This window comes from Rhamphochromis longiceps, linkage group LG10 (genome assembly GCF_057381845.1).
Source record: "Rhamphochromis longiceps isolate RC_006_pf linkage group LG10, R_longiceps_female_GT1.1, whole genome shotgun sequence".
NCBI classification, from domain to species: Eukaryota; Metazoa; Chordata; class Actinopteri; order Cichliformes; family Cichlidae; genus Rhamphochromis; species Rhamphochromis longiceps.
Genome location: NC_140566.1, coordinates 26,794,907 through 26,816,453, shown reverse-complemented (window position 1 = coordinate 26,816,453; position 21,547 = coordinate 26,794,907). Strand labels below are relative to the sequence as shown.

Sequence of the window (21,547 nt, the reverse complement as noted above, 5' to 3'; positions counted from 1 at the left end):
GAGGCTGAAATGAATTTATTGGTGGAGTTTAAGTGCTTTGGGGATTTATAGGATAACAGGTTAGCTAGCTTGCAAGTCTGATCATGCAAAACCAGTTATGATAAATGTACAGCATATTGTGATAAGACATAACTGAGTTTTGAAGGCTCTTCCTTGAGTTTTTCATGTTCCGCAAGGTTAAAAATATGCAGACAGCTGAACTTTGCTCCCATATGTATTATCCAAAGCCATGGGGTCTAATCTGCTGCTGATCCAGTCCTTCCATCAAATTTTACTTACTGGCTCATAGTTGAAATTCCAGATTTAACACATAAGGGTAGGATAGGGTATGGCTGTTGCATGACATCCAAAATGGTAAGGGTTAGTGACAGGGCTAGGCTTTTCTTACTCCAGAACATATTGTGTACAATGGTGTGTGAAAAGCAAAAAATGCACTGTGATTACACACAAAATTACTCCTAGAAATTGATGTTATTAGCATACACCTTATTTTTCTCCACTAGGTTAAAGGATTGTTTTAACTGCTTTCTGTAAAGCATGTTGGTCAGCATCTGATATATTTAATAAACTGGCCAAAAGAAACTAAAACAAATCGGAATGGGCTGCAGGTTACATGTTTCTTGTCCTGTTGATCAGAGCCTCTCACAGATTGCTATAAGTAGTAAAGGCATGGCAGGGAAAAAGTGAAACACAAAGGTGAAAGAACAGACTCAACATCAACAGAAAAAAGAAACCTGATGAGAGGATTCCAAATCTTATCCTAACATTTCTAAGTGAGAATAGATGGATAAAACCTCTTTATAAACCTCTGACATTAACTTTCTGAGGGTGATGGGGATCTAACACCCAAGAACCTGGACATTTATTAGACTTTACCAGAATATGTAGCTGCTAGTGAGATAAAAAGCTTCAAGTGACGCACTGTCCTTTACTTTAAAGTTTGCAGATGATATCCTGCCAAGGGCACACAAGACATTTTATAGGACACGGAGGCTGAAGACTGAACTAAATCTGGAAGAAGGAATGATTTAATTAGCGTACTTGTGTGATTTATGTTCCCATCTTCTGACTTTGTTGTCATATCAGTTGTTATCCTTATCTCTGCATGAATTCTGATGTTATGCTGATCCTGGAGAAACCCTATTTCTTTGCTGCATGCTAATACTTCATTTTACTTCACAAGATTAAAGAGTTGTGGGACCTGTAGTCTAATAACTCTGAGAATTTACCACATATGTTTTACTAAAATGCATCAAAACTTCCAAATGAGGGGAAACATTAAGACAAAGTGTGACAACCAGATTTTTTTAAAGCAGGGCCTGTATTTATTTAAATGCCATTGTCTTGTTTTGTGTTGTTTAGCTTTTTTTCATTGAGGCAATTAAACAGGGAGGCAGTTCTCACACATTCACTCACAAAAACGACTTAATTTGAATTTGTGTCTTCAAAAGGGCAATTAACCCCCAATAAATTATGACACCTTAAAAAAAACTCATCAGTGGCGTGATTTATGTGGCTAATTACTGTATGAGAGAAAAATGCTTCTAGCAATTTTAATACCGAATACCGTTAGACTTAGATTTCAACTCTGCAGAGAGGAGAGAGAGGGGGAGAGAGTCTTGGGTTTTATTTGCCAGCTCTTTGGTAGCATGGGGCTGTTTTGTGAGGGGGTGGCAGGGATGTACCCCTCCCCTCTCTCACTCTCTCTCCCTCCCTTATCCTCTCCCCTCCTCTCTCCTCCTCCTGCTCCCCTGGCCGCTCTCAGACCATTGTTGTTGTGACTGCCGTCCAGAGAGCAGCAGGGTGCTGTACGAGGGCTGGTGTGCGAAGGTCGCAGTCGCTCGCTCCTCTCTCTCTCAGCAGTTGAACGAAACAGGACTGTGGAGGGAGGCTGAGCCCCACATTTGATCAGCAGAGCTTATTGGGATAAACACACTGAGCAGTGGAACTTGAAGAAGCGCTGCGTAAAGAGGCGCGTATCCAAAACGGTGTTGCAGTGTAACCAAGAAGGGACTCTGAACTACGGGGCACGGTTTTTTTTTGTTTGTTTTTGTTTTGTACCCGTCTCTATAAATCGGATCATTTTCAGCATTTTCATACAACTCTTACTCGTAAGTTCCTCGCTCCCTGACTGTTTTTCTTTATCTCCGTGGATTTAGCCTTCTGAGCGGCAGCCTGCAGTGGACTTTGCCCCGGGGATCGCAACGCTTTCCCCCGGGTCACTGGAAGAGCCCGACAGCTGTCGTTCGTGTAACAGGCCACTGTTTTTTGATGGATTTAAGGCTCAGCTTCGATTTTAGTCGGATACACATAAGCTGAAACACGCTCACAGACTGATTTTTGGGAAGGATACACCGGGAAAAGTGGCTCTCCAAATGAGGATTTCAATATTCGCTCGGATCAACCGGGACAAGGAGTGATTTCCACACCGGTGCCAATTATCACTGCGAGGACAGACCCAAAGCAAAGGTGGGTGAAAACAGACAGAGACAGCTGGAGCTTCTTTGAGTTTCATTCATTTTTGTCCTATCAGCAGGCACGGCGGACCGGGGGCTAGATTACCAGAGAGTTATAGATCATATAATGCCACCATCCATCATGAAAAAAACCGAATAGGACTGATAGAACACACAGTGTAATTTCACCCACCAACGAGTTAATTTTAAGTTAATCGGGGGGTTTAGAGACGAAAGATTTATAATTTTATGTGTGTTTCCCAATGAAAGCAAAACAGATCAATTAGTAGACACTGAACTTTCCACTTGTCAGGAGAAAAGATTGTTTATATCGCCCAAAGCGGAGTTTGAACTTCATCAGACCACAAGTGCCATTAACGCGTGAAAGAAAGATTGATCATCCTTTTTAACATTTAATTAAAGTATTTTTCAGGAACATTATCTAAACACTATCAGCTCCTTTATTCTGCAGATCAAAGTTTTTGACTGAGGGGGGGGGGGCTCACGTGCGGGCTCCAAAATTACAAACTTCTAGGTTTAACTGTGAAACAAACAACGATTCTCATTCGTCGGTTCTTGAGTTGATTGTAAACTACACGCACGGTGTGACATTAATACAGCTCTTAGGTGCTTTATTGAGCGTGGATTATGGTACTGAAATATAAAAGTACAATACAGCAGAAGTGTTTTGGCTCCAGCTGAATACGGGAAGGCTGCGTGCCAGCGGAATTAGCAGCAGCAGGAGAAAAATGTTTTCCAGTCCTTAATTGAGAAAGAATACGTTTCATTCAGCAAGCTGGTTCTTTAAACAGTGTGTGTATGTGTTCGTGCGTGCGTATCTGTGTGTGTGTGTGGGCGCGGCCTGCCTACATGGAGCGCACGCACCAGGATCTGGCGCCTGTGCTCAGTTTGCTGTGCTTGCAGCAGAAAAAAGAAAACCAGTGTATTATTCCTTTAGCGTTCCTACAGACTGTCAGTTTACTGTTTGTCCGCATTCAGATGCTTAGACCGCTTTAATAACCTCTGTACTTCAATATCACTTTCTATGCGAGTCAAAATGTTTGAAACAGGTTTATCGATCATTCCTAACGTATAACAACATCTGGAGGTAAAACTCACAGCTAACAATACTGTGAAAATTATTTTGAGCTGAAAAATAGTTGCAATTGTTTATTTGAGTTGAAACTTCAGTTCATAAAGTGAAAGTCAATATTATTAATTCATTAGTAATCAACTTTCTGCTTTTTCTGTTTCCCCCCATTATTTCTGAGGAGTTGCTGCTTTTCATTGACTTCTTTAATAGTAAGCTGGATATCACTGTGGTTCTGGACTGTTTGTTAGATTAAAAAAAACATTTCAAGGCACCATAGCATTTTATAGATTCACAGATTAAGTAGGGAAAATACAATGACCAATCATAAAACTGCCTTTGTAGCTGGCCCTGTTACCAGATCTGGGTCTAGGTAAGAACACCAGTGCATTTCAGATTTTGAAAACCCACTACCATCACCCATTTCACTGTTTTCCTCCTGTCTTTGGGTTTCCACCTCCTGAACCTGAAGTCTCATCAACTTTTAGTCCAATCTCTCTGCTGCTCCTTCAGATTCTGTAGCTTCCTGGCAAGTTTCAAGTGTTTTCCTAGTAAGGGCCCATTATCCCGGGACAGACCAAGCACCATCCACTGACAAACAACAGGCAGTAACAGCCCTGCTCCTTATTCATCACGCAGGAGAGCCTGGACAATGTGAGGCATACGAGTGGGACAGATAGCAGGACATCTGGTTAAGAATACAGCTGCTCACAGTCAATACAGGCTCTCTCTTTAACTATTTGGCCTGACAATTGTTTGTGTTTTTGCCATCTGGCTTAAAAGTGAACAGAAAAGTTTGTGTCTTTAGCTGCTCCCCTGCTAGATCTCCTCAGAGAATCAGGTTTCTGATCAGCAGATAACTGTCTGCCATGTGTTTGTTTTTCCCAGCAGGCTCCACGTTTACAGACTTTGGGGGTCTCTGAAGTTGCCAATGCCAGCGAGTGGAGTGTGAGGCCCGGAATAGGCTTCCAACGTTTAATTTTCCCTTTTAGCCCACAAAACACGCACGTCACCCACAGAAGATGATGCGGGTCTGCTTGTTCTGTATTCTGCTGCTCTGTTTGGTGGTCAGAGTCACGGCCAGAACCACCGATGGCTTAAGAATAAAAGGTAAATCAGGAAATTCTGCTCTGATATCACACAGTTAGTATTAACTTGATCACTTGGGGTTTGTCTTTGCATAAACCTTAGATAAGCATATGGCTGGGGAGGGGGGGGGGGGGGGTGATCACAGCCAGATAGCAGGTCTCATTTTTATTCATCTGTTGACTAGGAGTGAAGCTGCTTTAAATTCTTAAAAATATGTTATGTATCTGGAATTGTGTGGACCAGTCCACCTTCCCTCCTTAGAAAGTTTAGTCCAGAGGGAGGCAGGGTGACAGAAAAATGATTACGAGAGCTTGTAGGCGAGAGTCAGAAAGAGCGAAGAAGTCGGAAGCTCTCAGCGTTTGTAAACGGCGCTACCCGATCTGTCCGGGGCCCTGAGGCACGGAAGTGTAAATCTGCCTGGCTGCGTGCCAGCTGTAGAGGATGGGGAGGGGGGGGGGGGGGGGGGGTGGCAGGGCCTTCTCACTGATGCTTTATAAACAGAAGCCAATGCAGTGCACCAGGCACTGTTAGTTTAAGGTGCCATTAAAATGTTTCTACTGAGGTAAGCCACAATCAGCCTTTTATACAGCCAGCTTTCAAAAACGAAACTATTATGTGTGATAATAATTTTATCTTCTGCTGCAAAATAAACTGGCTTAATACTTAAGATTAGAGGACTTTGGGGTGACATTCTTTTTGAGGATGTGTGTAGATTGATGAAAGTCGAGGTGGATGGTTGTCCCTGAGGCACAGAGAACAGAAGCCGTCTCTGTGGCTCCAGTTTAGACTGCAGGGCTGTCGAGGCCAGCCGGGACTTGTTGTTCCGACGACAGTGTGCAAGAGGGGGCTTCAAAAAAAGCCCCTCAAGAGATGTGAGTAAATAGTCAAACAGTTATAAAAGCAGTTAGATTTCAATAGCATGCACCGGATATCAGGGTTTGTATTTTACATGCATAAATTGTCTGCACCAGTTCATGTACTGGTGCTTTGATTGATGGTCACCATAATGTCCAAAGTCAAGAAAAACAAGAGCTGTAAAAGCAGCAACTGGCCTTGAAACAGTGACCGGCATTTTCCTAACTTCTGGTATATAATAGAATCTACACCTTCCAAGCTGCCAACTTTATTTATTTATCCAAACTAAATCTTGTAGTAGGCTATAAACAAACTTTAACTAAGCTTTTAATAATCACCTGAAACAATTCTGTGGGTATTTTATGTTCAGTTACTAATTTGAAACCCGCTCCGAGCGCATGTCAAATATAATTATATATCTAATGTTGCTAATTGTATGCTGCAGCAAAAGGAAAACTCATTTTCAGTCCAGATTTTTTTCCCTGCTACATCATTAGATTATATAAAAGTCTAAGTTAAGATTTTTGTCTATAAACTCTGTACTTGACTGTAAATCACCAAAAATAAAACATAAGACATAATTCAACCACACATGTCACAGATTAGAGGATGACTGGATGATCAATTTTGTTTAAAAATAAAATGTATATATATATATATATATATATATATATATATATATATATATATATATATATATATATATATATATATATATATATATATATATATATATATATATAAATGTCTATGAAATGGAAATGCAGCAGTTGTTAGCGACATTAATTTTATACATCATAAGAAGTAGCTATAATGCAGCTTTTGTATAAAATAATGCTGAATGCATACTTCCTGTGGTGGCGTATGCTACATGCATGTGTGCCCCCAAACCATTATAGCTTTGTAATTATAAGTGGGAGCTGCAAACTGACAATGTAATGAATGCCAGCAATTTTCCTTGAAGGTTAATCAGAAACTGGATAATTCTGGGAAGTTCTTTAGCCTGCTGGAAGTAAACCTAATTGGATAAAAGTACATATTTGAGGGCTCTGCTGCTGTACGTTCCTGCATTGGGCCACAAATGCCTCTTCATTGTACCATATGAGGCTCTGCTGCCAGCCCGGCCGGCCGGCCGACCGGCTGGCTGGCTGGCTGGCTCGCACCAGCTGAGCAGGTTTGTTTGTGTTGTGTTGTGTTTTGTTTGCCCCCTCGCCTCTGGGTGGCAATTCACACTCTGCTGCGAGTTCATCTCTGGGGCACCGTCGCTGTCTCTGCAAGTTCATTAGCGTGGGTATAGTGTGTGTGCTTCAGCTCTCTGATTTACAGGTTTTTTTCCTAACTTTTTTTTAACTAGATAAAATTGTGACTTGTTGGGATTTCACGTTTCTGACTCCCTGTAAACAAACGAAGTGTTGAGTTTGTTTGCCTCCAAGGTGTTTCTTTCATTTGCTTTTGACCAACTGCCATTTCTCATTTTCCACTCAGAAGGTAGTGACTGTATATTTGTTCCTGAAAGGATTACCTGCGTGTACTCTGGTGTTTGGAAAAAGAGATAGCACTTCACTCCGACAGGGAAACAGATTGCCTTTCACTAAGCGCTCGCAGGAAGCAATCAGACAGAAAATTGCCCTGGAAAATTGCTCGTTCTGAGTGACTGAGCAGAAAGCGAGGTCCCTAGCCAGGGCGCACATATGCTCCAGCAAGTGAGTGGGTGAGTGACCCACTGAATGGATGGCACTGTAGCTGAGGGTGACACCATAGTGGCTGGGTTATCAGGGCACTCTATCACCGGTTCCTGGTAGCATTAAATGTCTGTGGTTGTTTAGGAACATGGTGTGCTTCTGTTGCCGGACCTTTCAGAGGTAAAATGAAACCGCCAGGATGTGTTTTGACAATTTTTGCCTTGTTCACTTGGTTATTGAGACTACGACGACTTGTAGCAGTTTACTGATTCCTTTATTCTGCAAAATAGCTGTACTGTGAAGCCTGAAATAGGTTCAAGATTGAGAGAAAGAGTAAATAAGGAGGCTGTCACTGATCTGAAATATAACAATGAAACAAATCTCAATAACAGGAAAAAGATATGACTGATCATCTGTCTTTTCTGAGTTTCTCTCCTCCATCTCCACATTTGGTTTCCAGATCTTCGGGTCACTAGGCCTCTGATAGTTCCAGGTTACCCAGAAAACACCACAGCAGTGGTTGGTGGTCAGGCAAAGTTGATGTGTAAAGTCCACAGACCAGGAAGCACAAAGGTGCAGTGGCTGAAGGTGAATGTCAGCGAACCAGGTCAGAACCAGGGAGGACCCCCTGGCCTCAGGGCTCTGACGGTGAGAACAGATCTGCTAACGTCAGCAGTTTTATTGTCCTCTGCACTGTGTTCTCTTCTCATCACTCTAAAATAATCTGTCACGCAGCCCCTGCAGAACATATCATCCAAGGTGAATACTCTCCATCTGTCCAACATCACTTTGGAGGATGCTGGCGAGTACATCTGCATGGCTGAGAACACCCATGCGGGACAGACAGTGCAGGCCATGCAGTCAGCATGGCTGGAGGTCCTGCCTGGTAAGGCAGACTTATCATTATATGAATATTTCGGATTTATAGGCATATGATTTTTTTATGTTGTTTAGATAGAAATGCTTAGTGTCAATTTTTAACATCCCACATCTTTACTTTTTTTAAATGACAACTTTTCCCTTTCACAGGGATTATCATTTCCCAAACTGAGGACATGCCTGCTACTAAAATCCCCTCAGGTAACCTCACTCTGGAGCTTTTACACTTAGAGCTTTTTAAAAATAAATAAAATCTATTTGGGTGTGAGAAGTGAAAGTATACATTTACCATACAGTGGTATGTTTGCCAACCGTGAGAGCTCTAAACTTGGCATCCACCTCCACAGATTTTGCTTCTCTTTGGTCTCTTAGATCATTAGTGAGCCTTTACCACCCCTTATATTCACTCTGCGACCGCTGTCACATTGCGACATGTTCATCAGCTTCAGTCTCCCTTCCTTCTTGTTTATTTTCTTTGCTTCTTTTTGAGGGAGTTTGCAGAGCTAGCCAGATCGCTCTCAGTCTCATAACAATTCACAGGGGAACAAAAAGATGAAGAGGGGAAGGGGGAGTGGAGGTGGCTCGGGTCAGTAAGGCCCTGTCTCCATGGCAATGTCATTGTGCTTGTGTGTATGTGGGGACTGGAGATAATGGAGTTTGAGGAGCTGAAGGTCATAACTGAAGGAATAGCGATTAGACTGGGCTCTGTGGTGAGATAATCAGAGCTACAAAATAAATAAAGAGAAGGAGAAGGAGAGCTCGAAAAGGGTGTTCAGACTGATCATAAAAACTTGAGAAGAGCCTTCAGCACCGCAAGCTAATACCATGCCTGCTTTTAGCAGATGTTCTCGAGGACTTGAGTGAGGACACCACAGAGCATCTCCTGTTAGAGCCAGGCAACGTCCTAAAACTGCGCTGTGACATGAGCACCCGGCCCGGCATGGCTGTAAACTGGTACAAGGAGGGTGCACGTGTTCTGCCCACACCCCGGATCCAGATGCGAGGCGCCATCATGGAAATCACAGACGTAACATATGAAGATTCAGGTGTTTATGTTTGTGTTCTCCGGGGATCCAAAGAGCCTGTGAGGAACTTCACTATCACTGTGGCAGGTAAGAGCACCCGCAGTGCAGTTTTGATGCTTTACTGGATTTTTTTTATATATAAAGTCACTGGTTTTAAAAAAAAGCTTTTAAGTAATGAGGATTAGAGGCAGCCGTAAATGGTTTTTGACATGTCTTCGTCTCAGACTCGCTGGGATCTGGGGACGACGATGAGGACAACGACTTGGAGGATTCTTCAGCTGAGATTGAAAATGACCAAGTTTACTTCTACAGAGGTAAAATTGCTGTTTATTTAGCAGCTGCATTTCTTGAATTTTGTGCTTTAACGGCTTATTTGCGGTTCTTTGTCTGTGCAGGACCGTATTGGACACATCCCCAGCGTATGGAGAAGAAACTCTATGCTGTTCCTGCAGGAAACACAGTGAAGTTTCGTTGTCCAGCTATGGGTAGCCCCATGCCGAGCATCCGCTGGCTCAAAAATGGACGCGAATTTAGAGGAGAGCATCGCATTGGAGGCATCAAGGTGACGAAGGTTTCAGTTTGTCATCTCGTGCGACATAAACAGATTGTGTTTTTATTTGCTCTGTTATTCATATCATTTTGTACTTTGTCTGCCAGCTACGACACCAGCACTGGAGCCTGGTGATGGAAAGTGTTGTGCCCTCAGACAGAGGAAACTATACCTGTGTGGTAGAGAACAAGTATGGCTCCATCAGTCACAGCTATGTTCTTGATGTTCTGGGTAAGACATGAAAGATCATGCTTCTCATATTTAATGTTCATATTTAAAAAGTAAAATAAACAAAAAAGCATATCTTGTGACATCTAGAGTGAAGAACACAACCCTTACACGAGTAAGCACTAAACTAAAGCCATAAATAACAGAAAATCTTTATTGGTTGGATTATACAATCTGGCTGAAAAGCATTGGTCAGCACAAAAAAGCAGAATTCCTTCAAATTTAAGGCTCCAGTCTGAGAGAGGAGATAACTGAGCGAGTGAGCAAATGGTGACAGGGGTGCCTGGTGTCAGGCTGCGGCGGGCAGGATGTGGATGGTCAGACTTCCACTCCAGTTTTCTACCTGACTTGTGACAAGAGATCGAGCAGTGCTGCGGTTTGTTTGTTCGTTTGTTCGCTATCTCTCCACCGCAGGGTCAGTTTCCGTCCCTGCTGACAGGGGGAAAAGACTAACGAGGCAGCTAACAAGATCAGAGAGAGAGAGTGACCACAGATCAAAGAGACTAGCGGCAAATAGGCATGCTAATGGAACCAATTTTCATTCCAAAATGACATTTCCTGGTCTTTTGCCAGCATAGAAACATATTGAGGGTGACAATGACAATTGCTGGCTATTTTAAGGAGCTTATTTGCAAAGCATGCATTTTTGTGGGCTTTAAATGACTAAATAAATGAATGTCTTTAAGAGGCAGTCAGGTGATTACCCATTACCTGCCTAAAACTTCATACATGCTTAACAGATAAATTAACCTTTGTCTCCATATGCTCTGCTGTTTATTTGAGATGAGAAAAGGCATTGAGTGGTTTCTCTTGATCTTTGAACAATTTTTCAGTCTGAATCTTTGCTCCCTTTGCTTACCTCTTCCGTGTGATTTCCTCCAAAAACAGAGCGTTCACCCCACAGGCCGATCCTGCAGGCAGGTTTGCCAGCCAACACCACAGCAGTGGTAGGCAGTGATGTCCAGTTCCACTGCAAGGTCTACAGTGACGCCCAACCTCACATTCAGTGGCTCAAGCACATCGAAAGGAACGGCAGACGCTATGGTCCTGACGGGACCCCCTACGTTCAGGTCCTCAAGGTTGGTAATACAACGAGATGCTATCCTTTCACGTGTTGTTAACAGCAACTCCTCTGGTAGCTTCCAAACCTAACTTCTTCCTAGCTCTCTTATCATGCCCCATCATTGCATTTTGTGTCATGCAGACTGGCAGTCTGAACATGTCCGAGGTGGAGGTCCTCTACCTGTCCAAAGTTACCATGGAGGATGCTGGAGAGTACACCTGTCTGGCTGGAAATTCAATTGGCTATGCCCACCAGTCTGCCTGGCTCACTGTCATTTCAGGTAAGAACGAAGCAACGTAACTATATAAAAAAAGTCACTCTACACTACTTTGCATGGTCTTTTCAAAATATTTTAGCATTGCTTTGGTCAGCTAATCATTGATATATAGCACTTTTTCCATCAAATACTCCACAAACCTTCAACTAATCATTTCTTGTTTTGAGTTCCCTCTCCTATTGAATTACATTTTTTTCCTCTAATTTTTCGTCTTGTACCTGCAGAGGAAGAAGCAGCAGATGCTATGGAAACAATGGAGACCAAATATAGTGACATAATTATCTATGCTTGTGGATTCCTGGCTCTGATCATGGCCATTGTCATCGTGGTGTTGTGCCGAATGCAGGTCAACCCCAGAAGGGAGCCATTTGATGCACTCCCAGTGCAGAAGCTTTCCAAGTTCCCTCTTCGCAGACAGGTACGTCTCATAACCTGCTATGACACAATGGATGATCCAACTGCATCTGAAGGCAAACCTCTTAAAACCTGACATCTTTATCTCTTTCTTCAGTACTCAGTGGAGTCCAACTCGTCAGGGAAGTCCAGCGCATCTCTGATGAGGGTGGCTCGCCTGTCTTCCAGCTGTTCACCAATGTTGGCTGGAGTCATGGAGTTTGAGTTGCCCTATGACCCAGACTGGGAGTTCCCCAGGGAGAAGTAAGTCATCTGTCATTATTTATTGAGCTGTGGATGATAATCAATCACAAATGCTTTGTATCATATATATATATATATATATATATATATATATATATATATATATATATATATATATATATATATATATATATACATACAGTGTTGGGAAGGTTACTTTTAAAATGTATTTCATTACAGAATACATGCCCCAAAATGTATTCTGTAACGTATTCCGTTACGTTACTCAATGACAGTAACGTATTCTGAATACTTTGGATTACTTAATATATTATCATGCTTTTTACAACAACGTGAATGTACTATTGCTGTGTGATTTATTACTATTACTGAAGGTCCGCGACTCCGAGCTGTAGTAAAGGGACCTCTGACTAATACGGCGGGGTCCCTGTCGGCTCGTAGCCGAAAAATAGCTTTACTTTGTTGTGTGGGTCAACTTTTCTTGCGAGAGACAGAGAGAGGCGTTGAAAGACTGCTCCAACGGAACTTATTGTTTTCGGAGGAAAACACGAACACGGTGTACAGTCGAGTCTTAATAGCTTACTTACAACTGGGCTCGTCAGGCACTCTTCTTGGCTGAAGTGGTTATTATTATATTTACATGCTTCCAGCTCCCGTTTTTCCTCGATGACAACTCGTACCTTTCCACTCCCCTTTTTCTCCCTCCTCGCGCTCACAGACCCATAACGTGTATGGCAGTCCATTCTCCCTGCAACACGGACTACACTGCCCATGATGCTACATTCTTTAGAGCTATGCTTGTAGCATTCTGCCTGTTAGCTTAGCACAACAACAACAACAACAACAACGAAAAGGCGCTCTCTCACCCAGGAAACACACAGTCGCAGAGAGAGCGAGAGAGAGCGTCGCCCTGTAACCATGGCAACCGTAGCGCTGCCGCCTGGAACAACAGAACGTAGCTGTCAAACAAAACCCAAACAGTCCTGACCCGCGACAAAATGAAACAGGAAAGTACCGCAGTGTAATCCATTTATTTCAACAAAGTAACTGTACTCTGAATACCACCTTTTTAAACGGTAACTGTAACGGAATACAGTTACTCATATTTTGTATTTTAAATACGTAACGGCGGTACATGTATTCCGTTACTCCCCAACACTGTGTATATATATATATATATATATATATATATATATATATATATATATATATATATATATATATATATATATATATATATATATAATCTGAACTGTTAAGTCTCAACAACATTTAAAGCGTCTGCTCCTTGCTAAAAGTATTTCTTCACTGAGTTTAGTTTGGCTGCCGGGATCTGTACTCATTTAAACATTGTAGCGCTCGCATCATGTGTGAACCAAAAAAGAAACAAGCCCGCAAGACATTTTTGGCTCCATTAAACCTATAGTTTTAGAAACCGGAGCTTCAAATTATGGATTTGTACAGTTTTCTTTTGGACATACTTATTTTCACTAAGACTCCCTTTCTCTTTCTAGTCTAACATTGGGTAAACCTCTAGGAGAAGGCTGCTTTGGTCAGGTGGTCAGAGCTGAAGCCTACGGCATCAACAAGGACTGTCCAGAACAAGCCACTACTGTAGCAGTCAAGATGCTCAAAGGTAAGAAAGGAATACTACCAGCGAAATAATTCCTGAGATTAACTTGGCAGATCTTACTTATAACAGCATGTCAACTAAATAAAACTACATGTCTCTCTCAGATGACGCCACAGACAAAGATCTGGCAGACCTCATCTCAGAGATGGAGTTGATGAAGGTGATGGACAAGCACAAGAACATTATCAACCTGCTGGGAGTCTGTACACAGGATGGTGAGTGTCTAACCTTTATTTTGGATAAGAACCAACACATTTCCTCATTTTCCTCCCAAGTCATTTTTTTTATCATTAATCTAATGAAGATCTGCCTGATTTAGGGATTGTTTCAGCTGTGGTGGTTGCAGCCCTTCATCCTGTTTTTGCTTGCCCCCACCCAGGCCCTCTGTATGTGCTGGTGGAGTATGCTTCCAAAGGAAGTCTGAGGGAGTACCTGCGAGCCCGACGACCTCCAGGCATGGATTACACCTTTGATGTGACTAAGGTGCCTGAAGAGCAGCTCACCTTTAAAGACCTGCTGTCCTGTGCCTACCAGGTGGCTAGAGGGATGGAGTACCTGGCCTCTAAAAGAGTAAGCTCTCTATAAAGAGTTGAAATGTACTAGAAGTAGTAACTATAGCTTATTTCTTTTGTAGTTCTGGATTTTTTCCCCAACTTTTCAGTAATATTTCTACTGGCTGTTTGTTTAGGTTTCTAAAAAAAAACATTTGTTCACCTTAAAGTAGAAACTTTCGTGACACTAACCAGATTAGTATCACAAGTACAGCAACAGTAGGAACACAAAGTAACGATATGCAAAGATATGCTAATACAGACATATTAGTTAAACAATACAAGCAGTCATAGTCCGGGAGAAAACAGACTTCCCTCAAAATGTGATTGAAAATCCAGTTTAGCTGTACTGGAACATCTTTTTTTATGAGACAGGGCCAACTGATGTGTATCCATATTGATCCATCTATTTTCCTAACCCCTGATAACCTGGACAGGTTGCCTGTCTATTGGAGTGTGTCTGAATCCCCACAGAGTAATGCAGACATAAAATGAGGGCATGAGGGCAGAACTAAACTTCTTTAGGTCTTCAGAGTTATATATGCCCCAAAGAGGCTGTAATATAAGAAATGTGGTTTTGATTGAAAGGATCAGGTTCCTTCATGTAATTCATCGTATTTTGGGACTTGGCCTTCAAATTGATTAGTCTGGTTGAGGCAGCACCAGCTGTTCTTCCTCTCTTTGTCCTTCCTGTCGGTTCTCCTTTTTCTACCCCCATCCACATGTTTCTTGTCCTTTCAATTTCCCAGCATGCACCATGTTTGCGTGCTTCATATCAACATGTCTCCTTGTCTGCCAGTCACTTTCCCAGACAGGCATTCCTCAGCAGAGAGCTGCTGCAGCTTCAGTCCTGTTTACTCTTCTCCATCCATCTGTCCGTCCCTTCATTGCATGGCTTTGTCCTTTTTAGCGCTGCCATAAATCTGTTAGCAAACAGGCCGGCAGAGCCTTCGTCTGGGTGTAGGCATCAGGTTTCTGGCTATAAGGCCTCCGAAGAATGCAGGAGCCTGAATCTAACCCTCCATTATGGGGAGACCCACAAACCAAGACTGGCTCATTTCGCACGTCCCCACAAATCCCACGTCTATTTCAAATGAAAACCAAAATAAACTTAATGACATCCATTCAATGTGGGCAAACACTGCTTTCTTTTTTCCTCGCAAAGGGTTGTTTTTCTTAAAACTCCAGGATTTCTATATAAAGACATTATATTTTTGTGGACCTCACCAAACTGAGGCACCGTGTGTTGATTTTAGGCTCCTGCGTCTTTTAACTTTTTGGGAAATCTGCAGTCAGTCATTTTTACCTCCCCTACCTCAGCATTTTCAGACAGGGAAATGTCACGCCACAAATCTGAGAGCTTGTCATGCATTGGGAGAAATAAGTCGTACAGTTATCTAAAAATCAAAAGAAACATGCAATATATTTAGAAACTATATATATATTGTGTGTGTGTGTTTTTTTTTATCCAAATTTTTAAAATCTGTTTATTTAATCTGGAGACTCAACAGCTCGTGTTGGGAATTTTTCATCCCCTTCTTTTCTCTTTGCAGTGCATCCACAGAGATTTGGCAGCCAGGAATGTTCTGGTGACCGAGGACAATGTGATGAAGATTGCTGACTTTGGCCTGGCCAGAGGAGTCCACCAGATTGACTACTACAAGAAAACCACCAATGTGAGTAACATTTCTAAGGAGCATTTGTTTTAGGAATTTGCGCCTCTAACACCCAGACTAGGGTGCAGCTAAGCTGTTGTTATTCTTTTAAATTTTCCAGCATAGCTAGCTAAAATATTGACATCTCAAATCAAGTTTCAAAGGAAAAATACTATTTTTAAGTGCCTCGATCTAATGTCTTTTTGCTCAGAAATACTACTGCAGTATTGTTAGCAATCAGTTTGTACAACCCTTTCCCGTTAGTACTGTACATGGTAGGTACATATATATCTACGGCTGCTTATAAACCTATCTGCCCCTTAGTCATTTTATTACTGACTGGTTTCCTTTACAGTTTTAATACTCCTGAAACCAGATGTTTGATGTTTTCCTCTGACTGGCAGCAGGCTTAATGGGACTTAATTAGAAAAGAGTTGATGAAGAGCGAGTAGGGGAAAGATCATATGAGAGACATGCAGGAGCATGGCGCAACTAACTAGGATGAGATTCTGGTTAAGTTTGGGTAGTGAGAGGCTCTAACGTGTTCGTGTCTGCTCTTCAGGGACGACTACCAGTGAAGTGGATGGCACCAGAAGCTTTGTTTGACAGAGTCTACACTCACCAGAGTGATGTGTAAGTTCAACTCATCACAGTAAAGTCTCAAAAATATCAGTGTTATACCTTCCTTCTCACATCTTGTCTAAACTTGTACTCAAACTCCTTGAAACCTTTTCTCCGTAAGGCTAACGAGTGATATCCAATGTTTTTACAGCAACATCAAGAAAACCTTTCATTTTCAAATGTGTTCAGTTAAAATCATTTTAGATCTGGACAACTAAATGGTAAATGCCCTGTATTTGTATAGCGCTTTACTTAGTCCCTATGGACCCCAAAGCGCTTTACATTACATTCAGTCATCCACCCATTCACACACTGGTGATGGCAAGCTACATTGTAGCCACAGCTGCCCTGGGGCGCACTGACAGAGGCGAGGCTGCCGGACATTGGCGCCACCGGGCCCTCTGACCACCACCAGTAGGCAACGGGTGAAGTGTCTTGCCCAAGGACACAAACTGCCAACTCTTGAGCCACGATCGCCCACAACTACAAGTTTCTTAGTTGTAGTTAGAACATTTTCTTTTAATTATTAAAGTTTTAGCTTATTATTTATATGCCACTTTTAGCTGCTACTTTATTTATGATCTATAAGCAACCAATTTAACTGTATTCACTGTTAATTTAAAAATGTTGTTTGTACCTTTAGTCAGCCATTTCAACTGTTCATCTTTAAATACGTATTTTTAGCTAGTAATGTAACTGCTAGCAAAAATGTTAACTAAAGATTTTTTTATTTAAAAATGTAGTTAGCTACTGTGTCTTCACAGTTTATCATTATCTCTAGCTTTAGTGAGCTGTTTCAACTGCTTTTTTCTACTTTTAACTCCTCAGCATTATAGTGAGCCCACGGTATAGTGGCTAACCTGTTCACTTTACCTATGAAAGATCGCTACTTTGACTCTGGGAATAGGCACAAACTGGGCCTTTAGCAATTATTTTCCCAGCAACTGCCATCAACCTCCAGCAACATCTTGCAACAAGTTTGGGAATCTTTGTTTTTCCCTCAAGACAAGTTGCTGACAGGTAGCCATGGATCAGCCTCTAAGTATGTATGGCTGTGGCTTTATTCACTTGATCCTATATTGTCACCATAGCTGTCACAATTCACACATGTGGTTACTGCTCACGTGTCTGCAAAACCTCAATACCCCTATTGCCTATCCCAAGCCTGGATAAATTGGAGGGTTGTTTCAAAAAGGAATCTGGCATCAAATCTGCACCAAACAAAATGCGAAGATCCATCTGTGGCGACCCCTTGGGAAATAAGGGAGCAGCCAAAACTAAATATATATTTAACTCTTCAGATGAGCCCAGTTGTTTAATAGTGGAGTTAATCTTTCTACTTAACCCATGGTTACTGCTGAACGAATCCAGTTGAGAACAATTGCTTCATACTAAAGAAATCACCGATGCGTCCTTTCTGTGTTCAGGTGGTCATTTGGTGTATTGATGTGGGAAATATTCACACTGGGCGGTTCACCGTACCCTGGTATCCCTGTTGAGGAACTTTTTAAGCTGCTGAAGGAAGGACATCGCATGGACAAACCATCAAACTGCACACACGAACTGTAAGCAAGCCCTCTTTTCTTTTTAAACTTTACTCTCAACTGTTAGCAAACATGCCTATCTATTCTAAGAAACATTGTAGCAGACAAGTAAAGAGCAGTAAATAAACTGGATCCACTAAAGCTACCACCAGTAACTACATATCTTTAGTGTAGCACATTTTTGTCCAGATCTTTTCTAAAGAATGCAGTGGTAACATGTGCCCTATGGTAAATTATGTGGATTTTTAAACAATCCTTCTATTTTTTTTCCTGCAGCTATATGATGATGCGTGAATGCTGGCATGCTGTTCCCACCCAGAGACCAACCTTCAAACAGCTGGTTGAGGAACTGGACAGGGTGCTCCTGTCCATTTCTGACGAGGTAGGTTTCAAACATATATACCAATCTATCCACCTGTAAATGTTCCTGTGTTATGTGTAAGTCTGCTGTTGTACAATTTATCCTTCTGTTCACTTTATAAAACTCATGGTAGTCCTATAGGTTTCAGACTCATTCACAAACACACAGTAACGTCTGCAACCATAAAGATGTGTGCACACATTTTCATTGACACCAACAATCTGCAGCCCAGATGTTCAGCACGCAGACTGCTTGAGCTGAGCAGATTTCTGATCCTATAAACTCAAAGCAATAAACACAAAATCAAACAGTGTTTGGCTGCTGAAATTGCAGCACTTTTTGTTATTCCTTTGCAGATGTGCCAGAAGTTAACATGTTTGATTTGTTTGCTTTTAGGTGTTCATGAGCTTAGATACATTCATAACAATCTTTAAAGCAACCAATCCAAAACCAGTCTGTGCTGACCTGGTGGTCCAAAACTATGATGAAAACAACTCTCCAAAATGTGTTCAATAGCAGTGTGATAGCCAGTCAAGTTCAATCTTTATTGATTTTTACTGAAAATTTTCAAAAACATTTAATTGTGCATTTCTCTAGAATTTCTTTTTATTAATTCAACTTCCTCTTCCCCTCAGTACTTGGATCTGTCAACGCCTTTTGAACAATACTCTCCTTCATGCGAGGACACATCCAGCTCCTGCTCCTCTGACAACGACTCAGTTTTTACCCATGATGCCTTATCCACCGACCCCTGCCTCTTGGGCTACCAGGACGTGCACTCTCGGATAGACACGAAGACGGCTCTTCGATAGGCGCACGAACACCACACACGTACAAACACAACACTACAGTTGGGAAACACTACTTTGGGCTTTTGAATGAAGTAACATCCTCTGGCTCCCAAACTGAAGGACTGCTGCTCCTTTCTAAAGGTAAATTAAAGATTTATTCATGCGATGTTGTTCATTGGACCTCCACTATGGCATCCGACAAAGCCCTGGAATATAGATAGCATTTGTAAACACACGTACACACACAAATACATGCACAGCCACACACCTCTGCACATGGAGCACCAAGGACACTACGCTTGACACCAAGGTGGAGTTTTGAAGTGTTACATCATGGACAGAAGAAAGGAAGACAAACCAATCACGGTACTTTGGACTATCAGTTGTGGAACAGTGCCCAAGAACAGTTTTAGCTTTGGAGGCATAAAGCTCAACAGAAGTGACCCTGGTACTTGAAATGCCTTTAAGTGCTTTCTCTCTTTTAAGGCAGCAGACAAAGATCTCCTCCACAAACTCGACCCACAACCAGGGCTGGAAAACCTCGGTCATAAAGACATTTTGACAAAAACAAAAAAACAAAAGATTTATTTTGCTATGATAGAAGATAAGAAACTGATTGTTAAATATAAATCTGTTTATATAAGATTATATTACTTTTGTGTTGCTTATTTAAGGAGAAAACAGTCTTAAATCTCAGGATCTCTCATGCTAAGAAGTTGCTGTAGTGGCAGCAAAGTGCCTGAATCGATGATTTCCTGTGAATATATTAGAATATTAAACTATTGTTATGTACATATCAACAACAGAAAGACAATTGCCTTTTATAAATTATTCTGAATGACACAACAAGTGAAGGCTATTGGGGGCAAAAGAAGAGAGGAATTTAATCAAGTGCCAAACCTGTCATGTCATGGGCTATCTATTTCTTTCCAAAATACCAGCTTATTCATATTTATCTCCAACAGCATCCCTAAATCTAAAAAAGCAGATCTTATTTTGAATTATGACTGATTGACTGAGACATGAAAAATCCATTAACAATTAAAGCCTTAAGTGCTTTTGTGGCAAGAAAAAAAATAGATAGCTTGGGCCTTTAAGCATGACCTCAGCTTGGGAAATTTGGGAACAAAGTCCGCCCCCCCCCCTCCCAGAATTTTTCTTTTTGTTTTTAATCTCAAGTCGAAGACAAGGTTCAAAACCACAAGAAGACAGTTGAGATAAGTTTTGAACGTGTCTCAAAGAAGCAGAGGTTGCGAGTGTGGCTTGTTTACTCATACAAGCTACCACATGACCTTTGAGGCGACATTACGTGGTGCTCCTTTAACAACAGCTCTACTCTTACATGAATGCTCCGTGAAGGACAGTGTGTCCAGGGTGGGACTCGTTCTGAAAGGAGCACTGACGATTTTAGCATGAGGACTCTGTTGGGAGCTGGCCCAAGCCCAGTGTCACTGCTGAGCAGCATGGGGAGGGTGGGGGACACTGAATGTGAAAGCCTGTGTGATTGATTTCAAATAAGGGAGGAGGGGGAGGGACACCTATTGTCTCCGTGTAACCCTTCACCCAGCCAGATCTGTTGGCAATAGGTCCTCAGGTCCGCAGCCTGGCTGGACAATGAAAGCTTTGCAGGCTTAATGGGTGTGACTACAGACCAGAGGGAGTTTGGGGGTGGTGTTGTGGGCATAGCTTGGGCTTGTGTGCAAATGAAGAGGCTCTTATTATGGTAATATCTCCTCTTCTCTCCCTATCTTTATCCACAAAGCCTCCATCTTTTAAATTACAAATCTTAATTCAGATTTGCAGCCCCACCACTGCCACCAGGACCAGCTGTAGACAATTCCCCTGTGGGCTAAAATGCCAACTGATTCTCAACCCACCTCCTGGAGCTGACTGCAGACAAACCTAAACAATATTTGCATCGCCAGCCCAAAACCTTCATATCTTTAATATGTTCAAATAGAAAAAAGGAGGGTTTTACTTTAAAAAGATGCTGTAAATTCATCAATCATTTTATTGTCTTTGAAGAAAAACAACCATCTTGTCAGCAAAGGATTCATGTATGGCCTCTTCTCATGTTAAGCTATCGCTCAGCTTCTACGTCATTTTGAAAAGACGTTTTATCCACAAAGTGTTCAAAAAGCATTGATATTTTTACATTCCTGTTACCTGCTCTTCTCTCAAATACCAATTGTAAACAATCATGGCATTCTTAAACATTTCCTCAAGAGAATTATTTTAGAAATATCTAATTTATTTGTTTATTGTTTTGTTTTTATATGAAATAAAGTATAATTTAAAATAAAGCAGCTCTGTGTGCTCGTTTCTTTATTTAACTTTAAAGAACTCCATTAAGGATTTTAGGTTTGACATTCATCACTTTCCTTTGGTGAAAAAGGAGCTTATCCCAGCTGACACCAGGGTGAAGGCAGATATTATCCCAGACAGTATGTGTATCACAGGGCTAAAGAGAAAGACAACCAAACAGCCTCACATTCACACCTGCTACCAGTTTGGATCTAAAAGACATGTCTTTGGACAGTGGAGGAAATCCATGCAATCACAGGAACTATATACAGAAA

General features: G+C 41.7%; 1 protein-coding gene across 2 annotated transcripts; it reads left to right on the top strand.

The window, feature by feature from the left end:
- Window positions 1-1,761: 1,761 nt before the first annotated feature.
- On the top strand, window positions 1,762-21,271 carry fgfr4 (fibroblast growth factor receptor 4). 2 transcript variants are annotated; one of them, XM_085421144.1, is made up of 21 exons: window positions 1,762-2,469; window positions 4,438-4,656; window positions 7,633-7,820; window positions 7,908-8,058; window positions 8,202-8,252; window positions 8,894-9,163; window positions 9,301-9,390; window positions 9,472-9,638; window positions 9,734-9,857; window positions 10,743-10,933; window positions 11,059-11,197; window positions 11,419-11,612; window positions 11,706-11,851; window positions 13,327-13,448; window positions 13,550-13,660; window positions 13,825-14,015; window positions 15,550-15,672; window positions 16,214-16,284; window positions 17,700-17,837; window positions 18,093-18,198; window positions 18,813-21,271. In XM_085421144.1, exons 2-21 carry the CDS (start codon window positions 4,569-4,571, stop codon window positions 18,987-18,989), a joined length of 2,838 nt encoding a protein of 945 aa, XP_085277270.1. In that variant the 5' UTR covers window positions 1,762-2,469; window positions 4,438-4,568; the 3' UTR covers window positions 18,990-21,271. The 2 variants fall into 2 exon arrangements, with proteins under 2 accessions (XP_085277270.1, XP_085277271.1); XM_085421145.1 differs by having other exon boundaries at window positions 4,435-4,656.
- The last annotated feature ends 276 nt before the right edge of the window (window positions 21,272-21,547 follow it).

What these genes read in the sequence shown, in the direction of transcription:
- fgfr4 (XM_085421144.1), top strand. Translation starts at nt 4,569, where the DNA reads ATGATGCGGGTCTGCTTGTTCTGTATTCTGCTGCTCTGTTTGGTGGTC. An exon ending in CTGGCTCACTGTCATTTCAG is followed by an intron (nt 11,198 to 11,418) that starts GTAAGAACGAAG and finishes TTGTACCTGCAG; the next exon opens with AGGAAGAAGCAGCAGATGCT. An exon ending in AGTTCCCTCTTCGCAGACAG is followed by an intron (nt 11,613 to 11,705) that starts GTACGTCTCATA and finishes CTCTTTCTTCAG; the next exon opens with TACTCAGTGGAGTCCAACTC.